The sequence below is a fragment of the Calonectris borealis genome, chromosome 8 (genome assembly GCF_964195595.1).
Source record: "Calonectris borealis chromosome 8, bCalBor7.hap1.2, whole genome shotgun sequence".
NCBI classification, from domain to species: Eukaryota; Metazoa; Chordata; class Aves; order Procellariiformes; family Procellariidae; genus Calonectris; species Calonectris borealis.
In genome coordinates this window covers 30538168-30561113 of record NC_134319.1, presented here as the reverse complement: position 1 = coordinate 30561113, position 22946 = coordinate 30538168, and the positions used below count along the sequence as shown (strand labels likewise).

At 39.7% G+C, this 22946-nt stretch overlaps 1 protein-coding gene and 1 long non-coding RNA gene across 3 annotated transcripts; one reads left to right on the top strand and one right to left on the bottom strand.

Annotated features, from left to right (window-relative positions):
* Nucleotides 1-958: 958 nt before the first annotated feature.
* LOC142085119 (uncharacterized) lies at nucleotides 959-16709 on the bottom strand. Its single transcript, XR_012674559.1, has 3 exons — nucleotides 16621-16709; nucleotides 15524-15598; nucleotides 959-1380 (listed from the first exon to the last, which is right to left on the bottom strand). It is a non-coding gene; the product is annotated as an uncharacterized LOC142085119 (long non-coding RNA).
* LOC142085118 (14 kDa phosphohistidine phosphatase-like) lies at nucleotides 16407-22595 on the top strand. Of its 2 annotated transcripts, XM_075156757.1 has the most exons (4): nucleotides 16571-16772; nucleotides 17238-17362; nucleotides 19824-19954; nucleotides 22340-22595. In XM_075156757.1, the coding sequence occupies exons 1-3, from the start codon at nucleotides 16643-16645 to the stop codon at nucleotides 19914-19916; spliced, it is 348 nt and encodes a 115-aa protein (XP_075012858.1). In that variant the 5' UTR covers nucleotides 16571-16642; the 3' UTR covers nucleotides 19917-19954; nucleotides 22340-22595. The 2 variants fall into 2 exon arrangements, with proteins under 2 accessions (XP_075012857.1, XP_075012858.1); XM_075156756.1 differs by lacking the exon at nucleotides 22340-22595 and having other exon boundaries at nucleotides 16407-16772; nucleotides 19824-20166.
* Nucleotides 22596-22946: the final 351 nt, after the last annotated feature.

The following is a 22946-nucleotide window of genomic DNA, read 5'->3' as shown; positions in this document are numbered from 1 at the left end:
TTCTACATACTTTTTAACAATTATTCTAAAGACTTAAATAAGATTTCCATTGTTAGGAAATTATTCATTTTAGAGTAGTTCTTAATATCAAGATAGCTTTTTAATGTAAACAGCTTTTAAAGAACACCAACACAGAACTCCATCTGTCCAGTTTTCCTTTAGTTGAGCAATGAAACAGAATAACACACTCCATTTATACTCACAGGTTGCAGTTGTGGTGGCCAGGTGGCAAAAGTCCTCTGCGATATTTCTCAGTGACTGCTTTCCGTTGCTAAGTTGCTGAATACGAACTTGAAGATTAAGTTCAGCTCCAAGTGTCTGGACTGTGTAATCCCCTGCCTTTACTACAGCCTTTTATTCTCTCAACTGGCCTGTCCTCCACGAGACGGGAAATTCCGTGTGGAAAAAAATTTCTTGGAAAATCCCGGGATCTGGCCCACCCACACATTAAGCCTGATGCTTCCCCTTGCCAAATCAACCCTCTCACAAAGACACACTGTGCTGACAAACTGCCAAGTACTGCATTACATAGTTTTACTGACAGAAACACACAATTCCAGGATATCAGGAAGGAGCAAGATGGTTAGTTTGAGTTAGTTGCATGAATAAGCAGATTCCAACTTTTCACCTAGCATAGTGTTTTGCACCAAGGAGGTGCCAGTTCTTTTGGGATCTCGGTAAGAGAAGCACCAACACTCAAAGCTGGTTAACTAAGTTTGAGTAAAAGATAGAAACTGCAGCATTGGACAAGCCCTTCCTTGTGAATCACAGTGCAGAGTTCTCATTTGTGGTAAGGTTTGCCAGCCCCAGGATTGCTAGTACTCTTCTAGAGTCTTGCTCACAATACAGATTCATCAGTCACTTGTAGCAGTCAAGCTTGGAATGTGGACTTAGCTTTGAGAGTCCCTTGGACAATATGCTCCAATATCCTTCCTTCAATAGAGTTACAATTCCTGAACAGGTGCATATAATATTTCAGGTAGACAGGACAATACACTAGTCTCATATTGAAATCATGCACATTTATTGTGTATACACTGATTAATTATACTACTGCAGCAAGCAGTCACATGGTGTCCATGGTATAAAGACACATGCCCGAGTAATCATGGACACTTTGCTATATTGGGTTGGTAAGCAGTCACAGGCTATTCAGAGCGCACCTGTGTATATGAGAAGGCAGTAAGCGTGATGATCAATGACTCCTTGCACAATAGTCTTCCGGCTGCACCACTCCATTCCTTGATCCTCATGCGCACCTTCACATGTATGCAACTTCAGCGATGAGTGACTTGCCATGCTATGTGCAACAGTAGTTTTGGATATTCTCATGTAAGTATCCTTCTCGCCTCTGTTACAGGAGGTCTCACAAGTTGAGGGCTATAAGTAGGGAACGAATAATAGACATATTGTAGCTTGGTTGTCAACCCTGTGCAAAGGCACAACATTAGAAGCTTGTCGCAGAGTCCACAATCCCCAGCACTCCCAAGCCTGGTCGATACAAAGTGGTATTATTCCCTTGCACCCTGATCCGCCATGTCACCCCATCCCTTGTTCCATGTCCACTCAGGCACTTACTGTGGAGATCCCACTATACAGTCCATACAGTCCAGTTGTCAAATTGGTATCCCAGACAAAGATTCACCATTATAGGTGAGGTTTAACAAGGCTCGACATTCAAAGGACTCAACAAGGGTTGTCAGTGATAGGAGGACATAGGGTAGCACCCACTTCATATCTGTAAAACATAGTTATAGCTTATACAGTGCATGTTGGAGCTCTTATTTTGGAGCCTCAGCCTGTTCTTACACAATAAAAATTAGTGGATCCTGGATCCCAAGCTAAGATCTCAGCTGGTATCAATTCCCAATTTTTTCACAAAAAAAATATTTGTCAAGTAGCCATACCTTAATAGATCTCTGCCCATCAAAGGAATCCATCATAGAAAAGAGGATAAAGAGTATATTCTAAAACAGCCTCAATTACTATCAAAATATGAGAGTTTACTAGAAACTGCAACGAAGTCCTAGAAATCACGTCAAAGTCAGTTATGAATAGAGTGAGGATTAAGAACAACGTACTGAATATTTGTAGGGAGAGGAACACTTTCTAGCAGGTGTGAATTAGCAAAGCTAGAATCACAAATAAACCATCAAGAAACTCTGGAAAGTTGAGGTTAACCCTTGCCTGTGCCACAGATGCATTCTGCAAGCCCAGGCCTGGGCCAGCCTTGCTCAGAACAACCAGACTCCTCAAGACTGCCAGGCAGCATCAGATCAGGACAGCCATTTCTTTAGCCTCAGCTGCTCATCTGTAAATTAGGAATGAAAAGGTTTCCTGTCTGCCAACCTTCCTCTGTCCATGTTCTTCAGACTGTAAACCCTCCTAACAGAGGCTGGTACTTTTAATGCACCTGGTACAGTACATCATGCAGCAGGGTCTAATTTCACAGGGGTTCTGTAAACATTATTCTAATACAAACTAATGATAATGAGTTTTGATAGGGCAGTCTTTTTTTTTTTAAACACTAATCAGCTGTTGTAATTGTATCCACAGAAAAATTATAGACAACTCCAGAACAGTTTATACCCTCTCTGGAGCTAGGAGGCAGACAAATCCTACACCTTCTCCTGGAGATTCACTTTTTCAAGTCATTTTATGAGCTTCCTACTGGTCAGTGCTCATCCTTCTCATGGCAGAAGCTGTGAAGTTGAGTGGAGGAAACTTTATCAGAATCGCTTTGCCAGTGGAATCTCCGGAGGAAGGAAGAGAGCATTTCATGGTTTACAACAGCCTTCCTTCACAGGGGCTGTCTGAGACCTCTTGGCTGCAGCAGATTAAAAAAACACAGAAAAAAAATAAACCACCAAAGCCTAAAAGCAATACGCCTGTAAAAACTCCAGCCTAAAAAAAGACTGCCTCTTTTTGTTGGCAGTATTCCCTTATGCACCACTGACATGGGGATCTTTTCGGTTTTTCCCAGGGAATTCTGCCATCCACCCATTATATTTTTATCTCCTTTTAATATAATGGAAGATGAATATAAATGCAAAATTTTCCGAAAAAAGAAAGCCTGAAAAGCATTTTCAAAAGCACACAACTGAGAGGCTAAAATCTCATTATTAAGAGTCAAAGACACTTAAAAACTTCAACCCTGTTGTTCAGCAAGACTGGGATTCCTGTGAGCTAAAGCTCATATTAGATCCTAAGTATTTCAGGAAAAATACCTCTGATGGAGTTGCTTAGGTTGAACTGCAGATATTCAAGCTAGAAATACCATCCAGCCTGCCTCTTAGCTGGTTTCCATGTTACTGATTTATTCTCTTCTCATTGTTATTTCACATTTGTGCTTTTTTTTTCTTCCTTTGCCAATTGATTTGAGAATATAAGAGCCTCGTTTCTTGTGCTGCACTGAGCTGGGTGCAGTTGTCCACTCTCCTCTCATGCTACATGAACACAGACACAGTTCCTTAAAATTAATCCAATTCCTCTCTGCCAGAAAAATGAGAGACTAAATCTAAATCAAGTCAAATTTTTAGAAATGCTGAACACTTCTTGTTCCTATACACTCCAGACCTTCACTTCCACAAGTGACAGCCCAGCTTTTTACAAGTGAATGGGAATACTCCAGATCACCTCTTTTTCCCTTACAGACAGAGGTGCCTAACAAGGATTATCTAACTGCAATTAATTTTCCAGTTAGAAGATTTACTTGATAGCCCGCTATGGGACATAAAAGGTAAGAAAAGGCTATATAAACACATTAGGAGTAAGAATAACAAAAAACAGCCAGGTCTGCTATTTAAAGAAGGACAGCAATTGACAGAGGACATGTCAAATGTCATTTCTTTCTATACAGAGAAAAGTTAACAGATACTCACTGCAATAGTGTTATGCACTGGGAAAATGCATGCTCTGACCTGTCAGAGTATGGAAAGACTATTTAGGAGTAAAGACTATTTAGGTTAGTTAGAGCCAATCAAGTTACTGTTTAAGGATCCAACCAAATTATCTCCAAACTCTCAATAATTACATTTGACAGTACAAGGAAAGCTATAAGAGGGCTGATGAAAAGCAAATATTGCCTCTCTGTATCTAGGGAACGAAGATCAAGGTAATTAGAAGTCAGGCCTTCCGCACAAGTACCTAGAAAAGATACTAGAACCATACTGGAAAAATATTAAAGAAAACAATTGAAAAAAATCAGCAGAAGGCTACTAACTTGTCAAGGACAGCTGACGTTGATATGATTGATTTATTCTTGCCAGATCAATCTAGTTTGTACTTCAAGGCTGAGTGAGTTACAAAGAAACAATAGCATGCTATAGTTTGCTGTAATTAAGACTTTTAATACTGTCCCATGAGACATTCTCATAAGGAAACACGTGAAATAGTACTTAGCTGAAATCACCATAAAATGAGCATGAGATGTAACCACTACTCGAAGGGCAGTTTTACAAAGACCACTGTCAGTCTGAGAGGACTGTACAAATGAGCCCCGCAAGGGCTTTTCCTGAACTAACTTGAGCTAATTTAAGTTGGATGGCAAAATATCAGCTAAAACATTTAGAAAATTTGCAGGTGACACCAAGCTTTGAGGAAGTGCAAGGGTTCCAAAGGACCAATGTAGGACTCAAAGATTTTGATAAATTAGAGACGTGACCCAAAAAATGAGGGGAAAAAAATCAACAGAAACAAGCACAATGGTCTTCATCTGAAAAAAAAGCCATAGAAAAACTGGGAAACTGCTGGCTAGGCAGGAGCATTGTAGAAAAGGAACTAGAAGTTACAGCAGATCACAAATTCAATATGGGTTAATGATTTGTTGCCATTTTTAAAAATAGGAAATGCTGTTCTGATATGTATGAACAGGAATGTTTTGTTTATTTAAGACAAAATTTACAATTATTCCATCCAATCTGCCACTGCCAAATCTCTTCTGGTGTATTGCACCTACTCTTAAATACCGCAATTTTAGAAAGATACAGGCCGACAAAATACAATCAAATCCTAAGCAACACAGTTGATAGATTATTTAGAACTAGATCAAATTTTTATTCTTTTTTGGACAAGAAGCTAGGACCATCTCATAGAATCTTGACACCCTGCACTATTTTCAAACAAAACCAAAAAAATTTTAAGATTTACTAATTTTATTTCTTACGAACACCCTCATAGGCTTTCAGGGAAGCAAACAAAATATGAATGCTTATCTGACTTGTAAGGAGATTGTAAGTGATACAATCTTACGAACTACCAGTTTGCCACAGATCACAGTTCAAGTAACACATGTTCAGAAAATATGGCCTATGTGCAAACACCCAAGGCATTTAATGGTTTTATCCCCACCCCGCTGTAGAAAAGGATTCTCGAGGAAGAAATCTATTCAATCTTCTAAACTAAAAGTCATTTTAGAGTACTTAGGAGGCATGTGATGAACAATTCTTATGTTCACTTTGTGCATAACAAGTAGCAGTTGGATTGATTTGTCGTGACAAAGTTTTAAACGAAATTTTTCTAAATAAGGAGGCCATGAAATGCTAGAACAGGTGTAGTGTCTAGCTTTCTGTTGGAGATTTTTAAGTCTTGGTTTGAGAAACACTTGTCAATATCTTTATCAGTAGCTTAAAAAAATGGGATGCAATGGGAAATAATTTTAGATTATCTAAAATTCTCTGTTAAACTTGCTGAAATCACAAAAATAAGACAAATACAGGATATGGTGGGATCTCAGGTAACCAGAATATATACATATATGTATGTACATATAGAAAGAGACAGAGATTAATTTTCCATGTCTTTTTTTAAGAATGGTTCTTTACCTACATTATAAGATTACATCTGCGTTTACATATTTCTAAGTCTTCCTTTTTAAACATTTTAATGATGCTTTTATGTCAACAGACAAAAATAGAGAATTAAGTACCTCTGAATAACCCAGTTCCATCTCTCTTCTAGGAGCTGTATTTGTCATTCCTAAATTAAAACATTTCACAAGTATTAATGTCAAAATAATTTGTGTAACAGACATTTATCCCATGGCAAAGAGCTGTAAGACTACTTGAAATTCTGAAGTCATGGAAAAAACTCCAGCTTCACCCACAGTAACACTCAGTAGAAGAGGAAGAGTAAAAGCTTTAGCCAGCCTTCAGGGGAAAAGGAGTTCTGGTGCCAGTAGTGAAGGTGTTTCCTGTTTGGAGAGGAGCTTGAAACAATAATTCTTTAAAAATTCAGAGACAAAAGGTCTAAGGCACAAGTTTTCCCCGAGGTCTAGACGGGAAGAAAAGATAATTTCCAAAAACATACTCATCCCTCAGCCTCTGTGTCTCATTAAGTGTGAATAAGGTAGGCAATACAACTGCTACAAAGAAGCTGGAATTTCTCAGGCTGCTTAAGACAGTCTCCACTCTGTCTGGAGTGAAACCCCAGGAGCCAGAAAATCTTATCTCCACTTCTCATTTCGGGAACTCTCTGATGTGACTCATACTGCTCAATTTCCTCCAAACAGGCAAAAATACACATTCAAGAATCTAACCTGAGGCCAAGGATCACTTGCACCAGCAAGGTGTGATTCAGTGCACTGAAACATGAAACAGAAAAAAGGAGCAGAGGAAACAACTTACACCTTGAGGTAAGATAAAAGCAGGGCTGGTCTTAACATCAAATACTTGGTTGCCTGCAGTTGCAGGTGGAACTGATCCCAGGCAGAACTTTATTACTTCCAGTTCTAGTGTTGGAAATTATGGCAGAGAAGCTCTTGGAGCCTTGCCACCCTTCATGCACGTGTAAGAAAGAATAACTATATCAGCCATGCATAGATCCAGCACTGTTTATTTTACTGCCCAGGTCTGTTCCATAGTCCCACACTCCCAGCAAGGTGAGATGTCCCAGATGTGACACTGGTGGGGATGCTGGCTCTGAGGAAAAGAACGGTTACAGCTTTTGGCAAATGAGAGGAGTGAGAGGAAGTTTAAGGATTAGGAGATTAAGTGATTGGTTCTGTAAAAGTGGTCATCATGAGAAATGCTTTTTGTTTTGCAAATTCTTTGCATAGCTTCTGCCTCGCTCTGTTCCCAGAAAACACTATTTTGACTTACCAGAGAGTATGTGAACTATGAGTAGCACTGGAGTGCTGACATGACCTTCCATTCTCTATTTGCAGTATTATGAGGGATAGACTACAAAAAGGATGAAGAGGGCAGTAGCTTCACTTCCTTACTAAGACATCTCGCCATTAGTTTATGAACTCCAAGCTTCAGGTCTGTTGTTTTCAGTGCTGAAGTCAGTTTCAGGTAAATAATTTTTATACATCAATGGACACAATATTTAATGTGTTTGGGTGTTTAATGTGTTTCAGTCCATAGCTAAAGCAATGTTCAACAACATTTTTTTAATCATTAAATACTTATAACTTCAATATTGTAATTTTTCCAGGTTTCTCCATAAGTTTTCAGCCCAAAGTGCCCACCCCAGGAGCTGTATTGCTCATGGAAGAAATGTCTGCTAAGCAGGCTTCAGAGAAGGCCAGCACAGATATTTTAGTCCTTAATTTTTTTACTGGGAAACAAGCAGTAAATAAACTTTCCAACTGTTATCTGCAGCAGATCATAAACTAGACAGCCACAGTTTTGAAGGATATAGAAGTTTTGGATCGTGTACCTAAAAGGTATTTTGGGTGGTACTGACCTCTGTATTTAAAGCCAAGCCCCAGAGACCGTCATCACTGTCTGATGCCATTTATAAAACCAACAAGCAGAAATGTCCATCACCAAAGCTCCTGGCATTCTGTGGAATGAGATCTTATCACTTGGTATCTGAAATCTTCAAAGCAGAAGACCAAAGTACAAGGAACAACTGCACAGTACTGAGAAGTAAAACCTGACCCATGAACAGCCGGCAAAGGCATATCATTCATACTACTCATGACTTTTCTCAGTCAGTAGACCACGAAAGAACAGTTGTTCTTGAATTAAGTACTCTTTCAGGAGCATTCTAGCCACTCCACCACAAGTTTGCCACAACCATAACATCCATTAATTATTCCAAGAAAGAATATCAGCTGGATAAGTAATTGCTTTTTAGGACAGGCATGTTTAACGTAAGATCATTAATGGAGGATACTTCAATTGACGCATATAGTAGTTGTTTCAAGAACAAAGAAATTCATCACTAACATTGAAAGCAATGGCATTAAATTGCTCAATTTTATTGTTTCCCGGACAAAAACCAGCACCACAAGGCTTTTTGAAGTTCCAGTTAACTGGTGTCAAGATCATTAGGACTTTATTTCCTGGGCCTGAAAACAATACCTTAACTTTCCAGTGAAGATTTTGCTCTTCCACCACTTCTAGATTTCTTGACTCATCAGGAAGTGTGAGTCTGTCACCTACCCTGAAATTGCTGCACTTTCATATTTGAGCCTAAAAAGCAACCCACAAAGTCATTTTTCTCAAATGCAAAGCATGTACCACCCCAATCAATGTACAACCCTTCAACAAAAAGGTGATCAAGCACTGCAGTAGGCTGCCCAGGGAAGTGGCTGAGTCACCATCTCTGGCGGTATTTAAAAGATGTGCAGACATGGCGCTTAGGGACATGGTTTAGTGGTGGACTTGGTAGTGTTAGGTTTACAGTTGGACCTAAATGATTGATTCTGTGATTCTATATTTATCCTTCCTGGTGCATATTAGTTGGGTTTTTCCTCCTCATTTATCAATAGCATTTACTCATCTTTTGTAGTCACACATGATTGCAATCAGCAGCAAAGCCTGGTTATTTAGACCACAGAAGTCATAATCAGTAAAGATTACTTTCATAATAGGTATTGGATCAGCAGGAAGTGAAGGGATTATCATTTATTATCTATAAAATAATACTGGGCCTGCATGCAACATTCTTATTTGAAGCAGTTAAGAGTTCCGTTTATTTGTACTTCTTCTAAGCAACAAAATCCCTGTGATGCTAGACTGGGTATAAAAACCACAAAGGAGAAGCTACCCTATTGTCAAAACAGAATGAAACATCCAGATTTATGCCTACCTGAAGTAAATTAGGAGTGCAGTTGCTCTATACCCTCTAGAGTCAAAGAAAGACAAAGGTTTATCTAAAGGTTAAGTCAAAGGAGATCCATTCTCTCTCTAACAAAAATGAGAACAAATACATTTGCTTAGATGCTTAAAGCAATGGGAAAAGAATTCAGAACAAAACTGACAGTATTGTAATTTTTCATCTCTTATTCAGGTTGTGACATTAGCTACTAAATAAACAAAATAAGAGTTAAACCACCAATTCTATGGGTTTGCTTCTATCCTCTAAGGCAGGATTCAATTTTCTTCCCCTGAAATAAATGGTGTACCTGCCCTTTTAAAGGCATTTCTCTCACTTACTAGGGTATGTAATTTAGTAACATGGAGTAACAATTTCTATGTGTACCAAACACTGCTCCCTGACCTTGGCACTCGCTGAATGACGGCATTTGGGAAAGCAGCTTGTCATTCTTTTGCTCTGCATGCGATGTCCCTTCTCTCAGAGCAGAATTATTGCTATAGCTAAACCAGCCCACAGGCACGAATATTAGTAGATCACCACAAGAAACAAAAATAATCCACTTTTTTCCTTCAATCTATATCCAGAATTCTGCTAGTAAGACTTCATACAATTACATTCCCCATCCATCTTTTCGTCTTCATTCTGATTTTTACCTAGGGAACTGCACTCCCAAGACCTTGACTAAGGAGGGACACACAGTTTCCTCGTATCTCTGCTCCATGAATGCAAACGCATCTTAAAGAAAAACAGCTGCAGCTGAAAGGCCCTTATAGACAGGATGTCATAGATCCCACAGAAATTAACTCTGGTCAATTAAACAACTCATTCACACTGTTCATCTCTACAGACCACGAAGTAACAGCTGGGACTCTGGAATCATCACCTGCACACCATGCTTTCATCATGCCCCCAACATATGCTGTAAGGCGTGGAGACTAAGGGCAGGGAAGGACAATCAAAGGACAGCAGAGCCCTGAAAAGCAAACCCAGCAGGCTGGTCTCACTGACCAAGGGGATTCTACAGTGGGAAGCATGCGTTCAGTACTTCAAAGTGGGTTAGACTAGCAATCCTGTGACAGGCAGGTGATATTTATGGTCATTCAGAAGGAAAGCTAGGAGAATGACACTTCCTAGTAGGAAACTCTAGACTGTCCAAACAGTAGAAATATTCCACAAAGCCCCCTCTAAAGAACGTTCCTAGGTGCCTGTTAGAAATTTTGTTCAAGTCTGGAGAAGAAGCAGCAGCTAGGAAGCTCAGAAAGGATGTGATGGGCTCTTTATAAGTATCAGGAAAGTAAAGAAGGTTATCAGAAGTTTTCTGTATATAAAGGGATAAAGTTCGTATAAAAAACCCAATGGATACAAACCACCTGTCAGTAAATGTAGACTGGAAATTAGGAGGGAGTTTCTAGCCAGCAGAGGAGCAATGAGGATATAAAACAGTCTTCTACGAGCAGCAGAACAAAAAACTTGGTTTTCAGGCAGATCTTGTTCAATTTCTGAAAGGGATAATATGAGAGCATTATTCATGAAAGCAAGGTATAAAGGACCCAGCCGAGGTCCTTTGTACTCCTGCATGCTCAAAGTTGGCTTGCATTCTTAAACCTTCAGTGCACAAACCAAGCCTCTGGCTTCTGAACTGACTACATACACAGATCCAAAAAATGTGAATACCAAGACAGATAACGTTATTATCCTGCATTTGTTCTGTCTTCGTTGCTAATCTGAGGAGCTGCTACCCAACTGTTGTTGAAGAAAAATCTTCATTCAACACCTATTAAAATGAGTGAGCCAAGCAGCAGAGCAGACCTGTGATCTTTGATGTCCACGATAGTCATAATTTACAACAGTGTATTTCATTTACATCAGTGTATTAGGCATTCTTCTGCTCAACTCAAAGGCGTACTCTCACTCTGGGATAAAAAACATTGCAAGTGCAGCTGAAAGTTAACCCTCATTTTATTTTCTCTCTCATTTGAGAGTTACATGGAAATTACCTACTTCAAAATTCTTTTCTTAATATTTTCCTGTAATACAACAATGGGCCAAACATATCCTTACACCTTGTGCCCTGCTGTCAAAGAGCTCAATAAAAGGAAAAATTTATAAAGCTGGAGTTCAACCTGATTGTTTCCCTTTTCCTGACTCTGGTAACCTGCATTGGTGTAATGGCTTGAGAGAATCCCATGGTGAGCTTCACTGCAGCACAATGTATATTTAAAACATTTGCATAATACTAATACTTCTTTTCTAGTCACTTGCTGTTCAGAGGCTAAATAGCAAAATAAATATGAGGATGTTTTGACATTAAGGTACTCCTGGCTCACAGTTTTTTTCCCTATTCTCAAATGATATGTTACATTTGATCTTGAACTGCAATCCAGTTTCTTCCTTTTAAGTTGTCATGCAAGTTAACTAGTATAGTCTGGGCACTGAAAGCAAGCTAGAAATAGCAGGTCTGAGACCTGCACAGTAAATTGATCCTGGGTTTTGGCACAATAAGCCAGTCAGATCTGAACTGTGTTTCTGCAGCCAAATGACTTCTGCTACCTGAACTTGTTCAATTACAACTGGCTTCGATATCTCCACATACAGCTGCAGTACCACCACACCTTCTCTTCCCCATCCCTCATTTCAATCCAAATTGACAAAATAAGTGATAGTTGTCAATAAAAATTTCTCAAAAATTCCACTCAAGGCCAAATTAGCTTTTAACTACAGATCAGAAAATCTCATAAGCCATCATGCACAAGGGTTAACCCATTTGGGCTTTCAACCCTGGCTTTTTCAGGGATCCTTTCCGTTACTCAGTTACTCAGAAAGGGAAGCCAGTGTGTTTTCTTTGTAACCGTCAATTACTGCATACTAAACTTTGCCACACAGTGACTTCAGCTGAAGGCTGTAAAACACAGAACATAACGCAGGGGAAACGAGTCATTTCAGATACTCAACCTATCTGAATGTTGCAGTGTGAGTCAAAATATAATTTAGTCTCAGAGCTGGACTCCCGACATTCAGCCCAGGAGAGGAGCTGAAATGCTGTACATAGTGCTTTGCCTGAATTTTAAAAGTAGGTTCATGACTAAAGTCTGATTGAAAAATACTGTTGCTAACTACACAGAATTGATCTGGAGAAATGGGGGGAGAAGCTATGAACCTTCTATGTGCAAGGATTCTCTTTTGTGAAGATCTAATCTTTGCATGCATGAAAACATTTAAGTGGGAAGTCCATTTATACATTCATAAACATACACACTTAAAGTAAAAAAAAACAAAAAAAAACGTTTTTCACTGCTTTTTCAGTAATCTTAGCACTTGAATTTCATAGAACAGCCCACATTGGAAAGGACCTCAAAAGATCACCTGGTCCAACCTTTCGTGGGAAAGGGAACCCAGATGAGATGATCTAGCACCCAGTCACATTTTGAGAACCTCGAGTGATTTGCCCTATTTTGTACATGCACAGCTTTTTCAGTGATATTTGAAGGGAAGGCTAGTAAGAGACTCAAACTTTCTGCTTTTATGGCAAACATTTTAGCCATCCAATTAGCAGATGGGAGTCCTGCAACAGCCTCATATATACTTACGGCAAGAAGAGAAGGGCAAGAGACAGGTCAAACATAAGAAAGGGATAACTGGGCAGAACTGCTCTGGAAATCCTTAATAAGACACAACACTCACCTTGCTCTGCTATCACCTATGCCTCAGGAACTCCTAGGGACCTATCACTTGATGTAACTACAGTATTGTATCTGTTTTATTGCAGATACTCTACGCATGCTCTAGCTGGACTGCCAATACATAGGAAGAAAATGCAGCTGCATTTATATTACCCACCTGTGCTTTGCTCATCACACATTTAAGCTACTGATTTGATTATTTTAAATTTTTTTTTAGCATGCTTTTAGCACATTCTTCTGCTTTTAGGTTCGATACTGGTACATAACTGGATTCCTTAAACTATATTCAAAATCCGTATTTGCTGAAAAACTAGCATTTATCATACTCATGCAACAATCCATGTATTTAAAGCCACAGTTTCCAATTTTTTCAGAAGAAAACCCTAATCTGAATTGTAGTTTGAGCTACTGAGTGGTATAAGGCTAGAGGATACAAAGACTTAAGATAAAGTAGCTGTATTTTGATGTGTCAAGCTACTGCTTACATCTAGTAATTTTTCAAGGGCACTGCACTCAAGTGGAAACCTCCTCCAAGATTATTTGAAGACCATTTGTCTACCTCAGTAGCCAAAAAAGTATGAAACTCTGGGAAAAAAATCCAAAAAGAATGCTCAGTACCCATGCACACTTCCTGAACACAGCAATTCTTCTTGAGGGCTGGGGGCACATAAAAAAGAAGAAAAATGTTTCTAGAAAGTTACTATAAAAAGATACAAATATCACAACCTTAATGCCACCACAAAGCCCAGTAGAAATGCAGGTAAGTGTGACAACAAGAATGTGTTTGTCCCCTATCATCAGTTTCCATCACCCAAATTCTTCACTCAATACACAGGAATCCATTCCCTAAGCAGGAACACTCACAGTGTCTCTGTTCTCCACCTATTTTCACCAAACCTGTAGGAATTCGGTAACACTGATATCTCTATCTGATCTCAAATCGAGTTTACATTTATTAACACTTTCAAGAGCTATTAAACAGAAAAAGCATAGTCACAGGACCCTCTCATAAGGGATGCAATAGAGAACACAAGGCTATTACCTGCTTTATCTCTCTCAAGACACTCAGGAAGCAATTCCAGAAGGTAAAAGTATGACACATACCATCTCATACCTTTTTGAAAATGAACTGGGGTATTTATACCCAGCTATCACACCATATCACATGAACCACAGTTTTTGTTGTTTCTTTTTAATCTCTCTGATTGCTGGAATATGTAGAGAAGTTTGACCAAGTTCAGATGCGCTAGCTCAACCAGTAACTTGGCTCAGGTATCCCAGATTCAGCCTAACAACAGCCTAACCACATGTTCTGTTACACCAACAAACAAACGCTGTTACGCCAACAGTTTAACCCACTGCAACATACATTGCAAAATGGGCACAACCCAAGCCAATGTAAGGATAGGTGAATTTTACAAGACCATGTGGATTAAAACAATCTGATGATAGGTAGGGCATAAACAACAACAGTGCAACTTTATAGTCATTTGGGTCCAGTCCAAAGCCTACAAACCATAATGGAAAACAAGCCCCATATGTAACATAGAAGTGGAAAAAATGCTGGCAATACCTACCCTTACGGTCTGGCTACACCTACCCAAGAAAAAGATCTACTATCCTATCTTAATTATCATCACATTGGTTCACTGTTACCTAATTTGAGATATTTACAATACTCTTCCTCAGAACAATGATTTTTAGGACATCACTGTGAAGAGACAAGATGTCACTTGGCCAAATAAATAAAAAACCCCTTCATTTTTCAGAAAATAGTGCCAAACTCACTGCCACAGTTAGATATGAGTAATTCCATTACAAAAGGAAAGTCCCTCCATGCAATTTTATTGGAGGCAGGCTGTCTCTGGTTTGACGCCCCTGTTGCCCCATGCCATCCTCTTTGCACCCCTGAGGGCCACAAAGTGACGCACTAACAGTTACTGCCAACAGCGGGGGATTTTTGTCTTCGGCCTAAAAGCCAACAGGAAGCTCCTATACCTCAGCATGGCATAGGAACTACTTCTGGATAAGGTGGGTGCTTAGGAAAACAAAAGCATTAAGGAGAACAGGATAAAGTTCTGCTTTGCCTATTACTAAATAAAAAAATTAGTTGCTCAAACCTATGTCAGGTCAAGCCAGATGCCTGCTCTCCTTGTTGAAGACAAATTTCTTTAAAGTTTAGCTTCTATCTGAGGTATGCCATAAGTATTTTCTTTGCCATCCTTGCCCTCGCTTATCAGTGTTACCATTGTTGCTAGTTCCTTCCGTGCATCATAACTGAAATGGAGCAATAAAGTTTTCCACAGCCATGGCCACGCAACAGGCTTCTATGCTCAAGGGAGTGAAGTATCCTATTCCAGCTAAAAATAAAAAGCTTGTTTGTTCATTCAAACAAGCAAGCTCCATAGAACCTTCATAATGCTAAAGCTTCAAGAAGAGATAAAGAGCATCAGATTCTAGGCTAAATTAGTAGACAAAAAAAATCAAAGAATGAACTGTATACACAAAAACTATCAAAACAAAACCATACCTTCTAGGTTGCTTGAAAGAAACTTAAAGAACTAACACTACAATAATCCTGAACAGAACAAAGCAAACCTAAACAACCACCTCAACTCCACAGGACTCCCTCAGCCTTATGATCCTAAAGGGCACCTCACCCAGACACAGATTTTATCACTTTCCCTGCCTGCCTTGGCAAATCCAGAACAGCTGAGATGGTAGGCTCGGTCTCTACTTAAAGCCCTTCTCACCTCTTTATCTCCTAAGATACCACTAACAAGAACTTGGCTTACCTTACTGGGGCTCTGGTCATTTTCCTCACAGTGATGGTACTATTCTGTGCCCATAAAGGTAACTAACAATAGGATCTGAAATAATAAAATATTAGAAATTTTTATTAACTTAGGACAGCTAATAAAGTAGCTTAGTAAATAGTTTTAATTATGAAATAATAAATCACATGTATCTTGTTAAACACTTCTAAATGCTGTATTTAGATGATACATACTCTTTTATTTCACTGATGTTTTTCATGCATTACATCTTAGTTTATATAGTACACTGTCTGTATTCAAGCACTGTTTTTATACCAGAGTTGGAGAAATTCATGTCAACAATGATTTACCATTTGTATGTACTAATAGAATAGTTCAGTTGAAAGTGACCTACAATATAGAACTTAAAAGATGTGGCTATGTTGAAACTTGTTTGTGGAAATACTCTGAGACTTTTACTTCTAGTCTTTAAAATGTGTATATTCCCTCTTTGGAGCGAGCACCTGATACAAGACTGTGCTCTTACTTGAACGCTACAAGGAAACAATTCTTTTTCTTCCAGTAAACTCAATTTTCAAGAAGTTGGTGTATCTTATTCATTCTAGATATCTGTGACTTCATGATGAATCTGTGTGGAGGTTGCCTAACTCATGAAGTGAACCCCTAAAATAAGGTGAATAGGAAGTAAATTTATCTCTCTTGTTTAATATATGTAAAGAGTAACCTATAGATTCTCAGGGCATTAAGCTCTCCCTGTCCACGACCCTTTCCCCGCCCCGGGGTAAATGCCTTGCCCCACCGCGCACCTGTGATGGCGGGTGCCCGCCGCAAGGCCCGGGAGGCGGGACGGCAGCTAAGGGAGGGTCGCACGGAGAAGGGCACCCCGCAGGCCTCCACGGGCACCCCGAAGGGGTAACGCACGCCTTCACCCTGCGCCCTCTCGCAGCCTGTGAGGCGAGGCCGGCCCCACGGCCTCCGCCGGCCCGGCCCGGGCACCCGCCCGCCTCACGACGGGCCCTTGAACGGCGGCGACAGCGGCTGCCCCGCCCCCGGGCGCCAGCGGCGCCTTCCCGCCAACCGGGGAGGACGGCGGGGCAGCGGCGCGGCCCGCTCACCTGACAGGCTGGCGGCACCGCCATGGCGGCCGTGCGGGACGTGGAGATCGACCCCGAGGGCACGTTCAAGTACATCCTGGTGCGCCTGCAGCGCCCGGGCGGCGGGGAGCAGCGGGACATCGTCCGCGGCACCAAGGCGGCCGAGTTCCACAGTGGGTGACGGGCCGGGGCGGGTGGGGGGGAAGCGACCGTTAGCGGGGGGGGTGGGCCCGGCAGCGTCCCTGAGGTGCCGGCCGTGGCCGCCGGTGCCCAAGCGAACCGGAGGGGAAGGGGGAACCCCTGGCCTGTGGTGGCTGGGGTCAGCTCTGAAGCCCCTTCCCCCCCACCCCCTTGTATAGGTGCCTCATGCCAATATGAAAAGCGGTCAATCTCTGTCAGATGTCATTTCCAAACCTGATAAACCTCATTTAGGAGAGTGAGGTGTGTTAACTGAGTAAAAAAACTGAAATAGAGAACCTTAATTACAGCTTTGCTATGTGTCAAGAGAAAGCTCCTTTTCTTGCAGGTGAAGGAAGGTAATTGAAGGAAAATGAATGGAAAATATCTGAAAAGACGAGTTCTAGAGTATTTGATGCCTTGTGTGTATTCTCATGGCTCTAACCATTCTTCTTGTGCAGATCACATATTTGAAAAAGTAAATCCTGAAATGGAAAAGCTGGGATATGAGTGCAAGTGCCTTGGAGGAGGGAAAATTGATCACAATAGCAAAGACAAGAAAATTAGGGTATTTGGGCTCTCTACAGTAAGTGCATCTCTTGTATTCCTTCAAATCCTTTCATCTCTGAAGTTCTGGGATTTTTGTTTTATAGTATGGTGGCTTTTGGCAATTTGAATCACAGTGTAAACATTAACTGGAAAACTTGCCTGGCTCACTTGTGAAATAGATTAGAAAAACACTAGTTTTAAGGGCAGGAGACCAAAGCAAAAATAATAGATAACTTAATGCTGAGTAATACCAACATTAAGTTATAATCAAGACTAAAAATGGAAGTTATCTCTTGACTCGGAATCTTTTAGTCTTACTGCTAGAGCAGAAATAGCCTGTTTGTAGCTATTGTGTAATCTTTATTTGCCAATAAAAATGATGGTTGGTAGTGACCAGCTAAATTGTGAGTGTTATTCTGTGTATGTGTTGGGTGAGAATAGCAGAACTAGTTTAGACGTGGTGACTTTTTAGTAGGTGAAAATGTAGTTTCACATAAATGCATTTTGTGGGAATAAAAGTAACTTCCAAGAATACGGACACTAGAGCATTTTTGTTACCTGTTACTGTTCTATGTAAGTTCAGTTTCTTTATGAAAGAGTCGGTAAGTGGTAATGACTTCTTGAATTTAGGGAACATGCTGTAGTCCTTCTGATGTTGCTCTCTGATGAAGCGTAGCTGCTTCTGTAGTAATACTGTGAGTAAAGATTCTAGGCTTCTAATGTAGACAAGAAGAAAGTAGTTCTATTAAGTTAATTTCTTATAGGAAGTGATGGTTACTTCAAATCTGCTTACCTTAAGATGAGCGGTGAAGGTTGGGCCTTGAATGTGTTAAGCGTTTTTAAATGTTAGTGCTGCTTTTGTTCCAGAATGACTCTTTGCCACCTGGAATCATAAGAAAAAAAAGAACTATTTATGATTTGTATGGGGTGGGAAGGCAGTGTATAATGCTTATTCTACTAAATTCTTGTGATTGTAGGTCCTCATCATAACTGCATTTTTAGATGAGACTTGACACCTGTATTATTAATTCAGCTGCCAATTCAGTGTTAGAGGCAGTGGTCAACTTTTGCTCTTGTAATGCAATGTCTATGGAAAATACCTTGTTTCTCTGCTTTTGGTACCTTGATGCTTACAGATGAGCACCATGTGAAAGCAGAGTTTTATTACCATGAGGGCTTCTGTCAGGCAGAGACCCGGAGGTTCAGAAGACCTCAGTAGCAGTTCAGAAGTTAGTATATTAATTACATTGGTTTAATGTTTCTCTTTATTTGGAGATTTGTTGTCAGACTCTAAAACAGAACTATCTTGGTGTTTTTTAAAATCCAGAGAAATAGCTATTGACTTCTTTTGAAGTGGATGCTGTGCTATTATTTGCAAAGCCAGATGGGGTCTTCAAAGTGATTACCAAGGCAAGAGTGATCTGTAGGTCTGCTGCTTTACAACTGACAGTATAAACCTGCAGTATTTCTGACATAACTATACTATCTGGTATTTTTGAAAAGTTTGCATTTTATAATGCATCAATTATTTTAACCTGTGCAGTTTAAATGCGGGTTTACTTAAGCTGTTTCTCTTGGGGCAGAGTCAGTGATGACTAAGAGTATGTGTTTTGTTTGGTAATACAATCTTGAACTCTTTCTCAGTCTTCCAAGTTAAGTTTCATGCGATGTTACTGGAAAAAGAAAGTAATCTGTAAATCACGGGGTTTCATCAGTAGACTCCACTGTTGTGCAGTAAAGGCTTTTTGACAGGGAAAAACTTACTTGTAGTTCTGAAATAAGAAATCAAGATAATACCTCCAGTCATATAAGACAATAATGGAAAGGCACCTTCTACCACAACTGTCTTAAATTTCAGTGAAAGAGTAACATTGTGGTCAGTGATTTAAATGAGGGTTAAAAATCACATGGGTCATCTAACCTTGCCTTAGTTTGGAGTTGCAGTGGCTGAAGAGCACAGGTATTTAAAATTATGCCATTACCAGCTAAGGCAAGATTGCAAATAAATAAAACATGAAGACTGATTTCTTTAGTGGCTAGAATGGTACTCAAATGTTCACACATGTGGTGGCTTATTCCCTTTTCCTTCAGCTGAGCCATATCAGATGTTTGTATGCTCATACATTAAAGTGAGTCAATGCAATCTCTGTGGTTGAAAAGAACATTCAATAAATATGATGGCTGATGAGTTGGGAACACTTTAAAACAAGCTTTCTGCTGGAGAAATCATGATGTGAAATACGCATCCTCTATTCCTTAAGATTGCTTGACCCATCTCATTTATTTTCTACAACTTGGGTTGGGGAGGAATTGGAGAGGATAATAGAAAAATGAAACATGATACTGCAAGAATAACTCTTTTAGAAACTGTATTTGATTTGCATGTGAACTTCTTGAAGTATCAAATCATAACTGGATAATTTGTGTCAACAAGAACTGAATGGTTCTGTGGATTTACTTTCTGTACATGTCTAATAAGCATTTGTTCTTTCTTGCAGGGCTACGGAAAAGCGGATCATTCAGTAACTGTAGAGATACTGAAAAAAGTGTATACAGATTATGAAATTACATGGTCAGATGACAAGAAATAAATCGGCTACTTATGAGCACAACAAGCAGTTCAAAACTGGTAACTGAGCTGTACTTTGATAAATAAAATTGAATGTCTTCTATGTGTGTTACCATAAATCTGGAGTAACTGGACTCTACTGTAATTTATAATATGGTTAATGATCCCCAGATATATCTTATTTTTCAGATCATTCCTTTGAGCAGAATCTGCAGTTCTAAGCCTTTTTCCTCTCCTTCTGACATGCTGCCTAATTAAACACTCCCACATCATCTTGCCTCCAGTTTGTTTTCATCCAGTCCTGTCTCACTGATACATTGTAGGATACATCAAGATTTTGCCATCAACCTAAACACAGGACCAAACGTGTTCCCTGGTCGTTTGACCACAATGTTTTCTGTTTCCTTTATTTTCTATTTCAACTTTCTTATCCGTGTTTACAAAAATCAGGGGGGAGGGGAGGGGAGGGTTGGCTGTTACAGTTCTTCACCAATGATCTAAATCTTTGATTTACTCCATGGTTTTGAAAAGTCAATATTTGTGTTCCACACAAGTAATGATCAAGATCTCTTGCGTTCCTGTAAGATCCTTCCCTATAGCAGACTGATGGCAATGTCAAATTCTGAGAATACTTGTTTCCTTCCGATTCCCCTGTACTGCTTCTATTCCCCATGAGTATAATGATGTTTCTTCCTTTTTTTATAGCACTAATTATCTTATAGTTAACTACCTCCCAGACAGACCCAGTACACCTAGGCAATGTCTGAATTAACTTATGGCACCTGCTTCCTTCTGTTGTGGCAGGATGTTGCCCTTCATTTGTTGTGAACTTACTTGCTACAATTTTCAGTTTTTTGTTTCCTGCCAGTCCCTTTAACGCTGTTGCAGATTTCAGGGGAGTACCTTTTGTTCTTAGGCTTACATTGTTGACTTGCAGGCTTCAAGAGGTATTTGTATATAAATCCTGGTTCTTCCCTTTGCTGTGGTTCCTACTGCACTTATCTACCACTGTCTGGTGGTATAGAGTGGCTTTTTCTTTTCAATATGCATGTGACTCTTAAAGTACAAACAGTACGAAATTTGAGAGGCTTTATTCCAGTTTCTATCACAAAAAAACCAACTCTGCTGTTACTGCCTTATTACACTAACTATCCATCTTACGTCACCCTTCTGTATCTTTGTTTTGATTGGTTGGGCAGAGAGGGATCTCCTGTTCTCATCCTCAAACCTTTCAGTCCATTCCTTATATCTCCATCCCAATAATCACTTGGGAGCAGGATCTCTTGAACCTGGTGCCGCAGGTCTCTTGGTTGGCACCTGCTTCCCCCCACATGCAGCCTGGACTTTCCCCTCCAGTGCCTCTGTGTGCTTTTGCATCTGCTGTTTGTTTGTCTTTACGCTTGTGTGCAATAGCTGTCTGGCTGCACCATTTCAAATGCCATGATAATATTGATTGCAGGTTTGATTTTTCATAACAAGGTTTTGATTTCAGAACATGATTAAATGCCTGTGTGTACCTAGTAACCAAGAATAGCATACAAGTCAATAATTTGCAAATTGGGCACTTCCCATTTCGATTTTCCTTGTGGTTTTTTCCCCTAAGCTTTAGTAAAATAACTGTAACGGATGCCATTTAATTGGTGCCAGTATACAAAACTGATTTTTTTTAATAGCCTCATTTCCCAAAACTAGCAAATAGTCTTTAAAGGGAAGTCATCAGCTAATGATAGCGCCTGTTAAAACAAACAAGCTTTTTAATTTAGTTTCCTGAGATGTTTTATCACTGATTTTAATGTTGCTCTCCACATTACTTTCGGGAAAGACATAATTTAGACCGGATTTCTTATTGTGATGACTCTTTCAAAAAGTGAGGGGATGGAGCAGGGGGAGAAAAGCGGTGATGATTTGCAATGAGCTGATAAATAGAGTTACCAGTTGACTGCTACCTTTGTTTCTTCATAAAAGAAATTGGGCCTGATGTAAGGGTTTATTGTGTCATCAAAAAAATACTTTGAGGGTCCTCCCAATTCTATAACTTTCTAGTGCAGTGTCATTTGGGGAAATGTTAATTTCCCTAGCTATTAAGTAATATGTACAAGTATTACAAGTGAGTGAAAGATTTTTATTCCAGATCATGAAGAGAAGCAGGAAACTGGTCACTAGGGTGGTGATAATTTGACAAGTAGAGAAAGCCTTAATGTAGATTAGGGAAAGCAGTATTTGGTGTTGAAACACCAACAGAACAACCAGCCTAAAAACTAAGTGTTGAATTCTGCTTCCTCTCAGGATGTATCTGCTGAATTTTAAGAATAGAATAGAACTCATCTGGAATTATGAAAATCCCAATGCTAATTTTGCTGATTTCACCTGAGAAAAACATTAATTCTTATCTGTAATTCTGAAATGGGAACTTAATTATACTGTGTGGGGTTTCCTGTTTTGCAGGCATGCAGTCACTGTGAGATTGTGGCTCTAGCAGTCTCCACTTGAAAGTCCTAAAAAATCTGGTTCTGTACTTGCATGAAAACAGAGCTATGTTTGAGCAATCCAAGAATAAAATGAGGATGCTGAGCAAAGGAGTAATATATTAAACCCAAGACAGTGAATTTGATCGCAGAATGTTTTCAAGAGGAAGCGTTATGGTAGAAGATCGTAAGTACTGCCTTTATTAACCAAAAATACATGAGTTTCTTGTTCTTAACCATATTCATTGTCATAGTGGTCAATATTTCTTACTGCTTCAGGTACTGTTCTCTGAAACAGCACTAGACCTAGCAGGTGTAGAACAAGCTATTCAGTCACTGTGTGCAAGCCATGATTTGTCTTACAACTGAGGTTTGAAAAATGGCAAGTGGTAGTCACTTTGTTTCCAACTTTCCAGTTTTGACAAAAAAGAACTATCAACAGTACTCTATTGATCTGCCAAAGCAAAAACTCCTTTTGTTCCTCAATCTGTAGTCAGCAGTTGTCTATCATCAGTAAGTTTCAGAGTTGATGCAGAAAAATTCCAAAGCGCAATCATAGCCATGGCACAACTGCCTGCTTTTTTCCC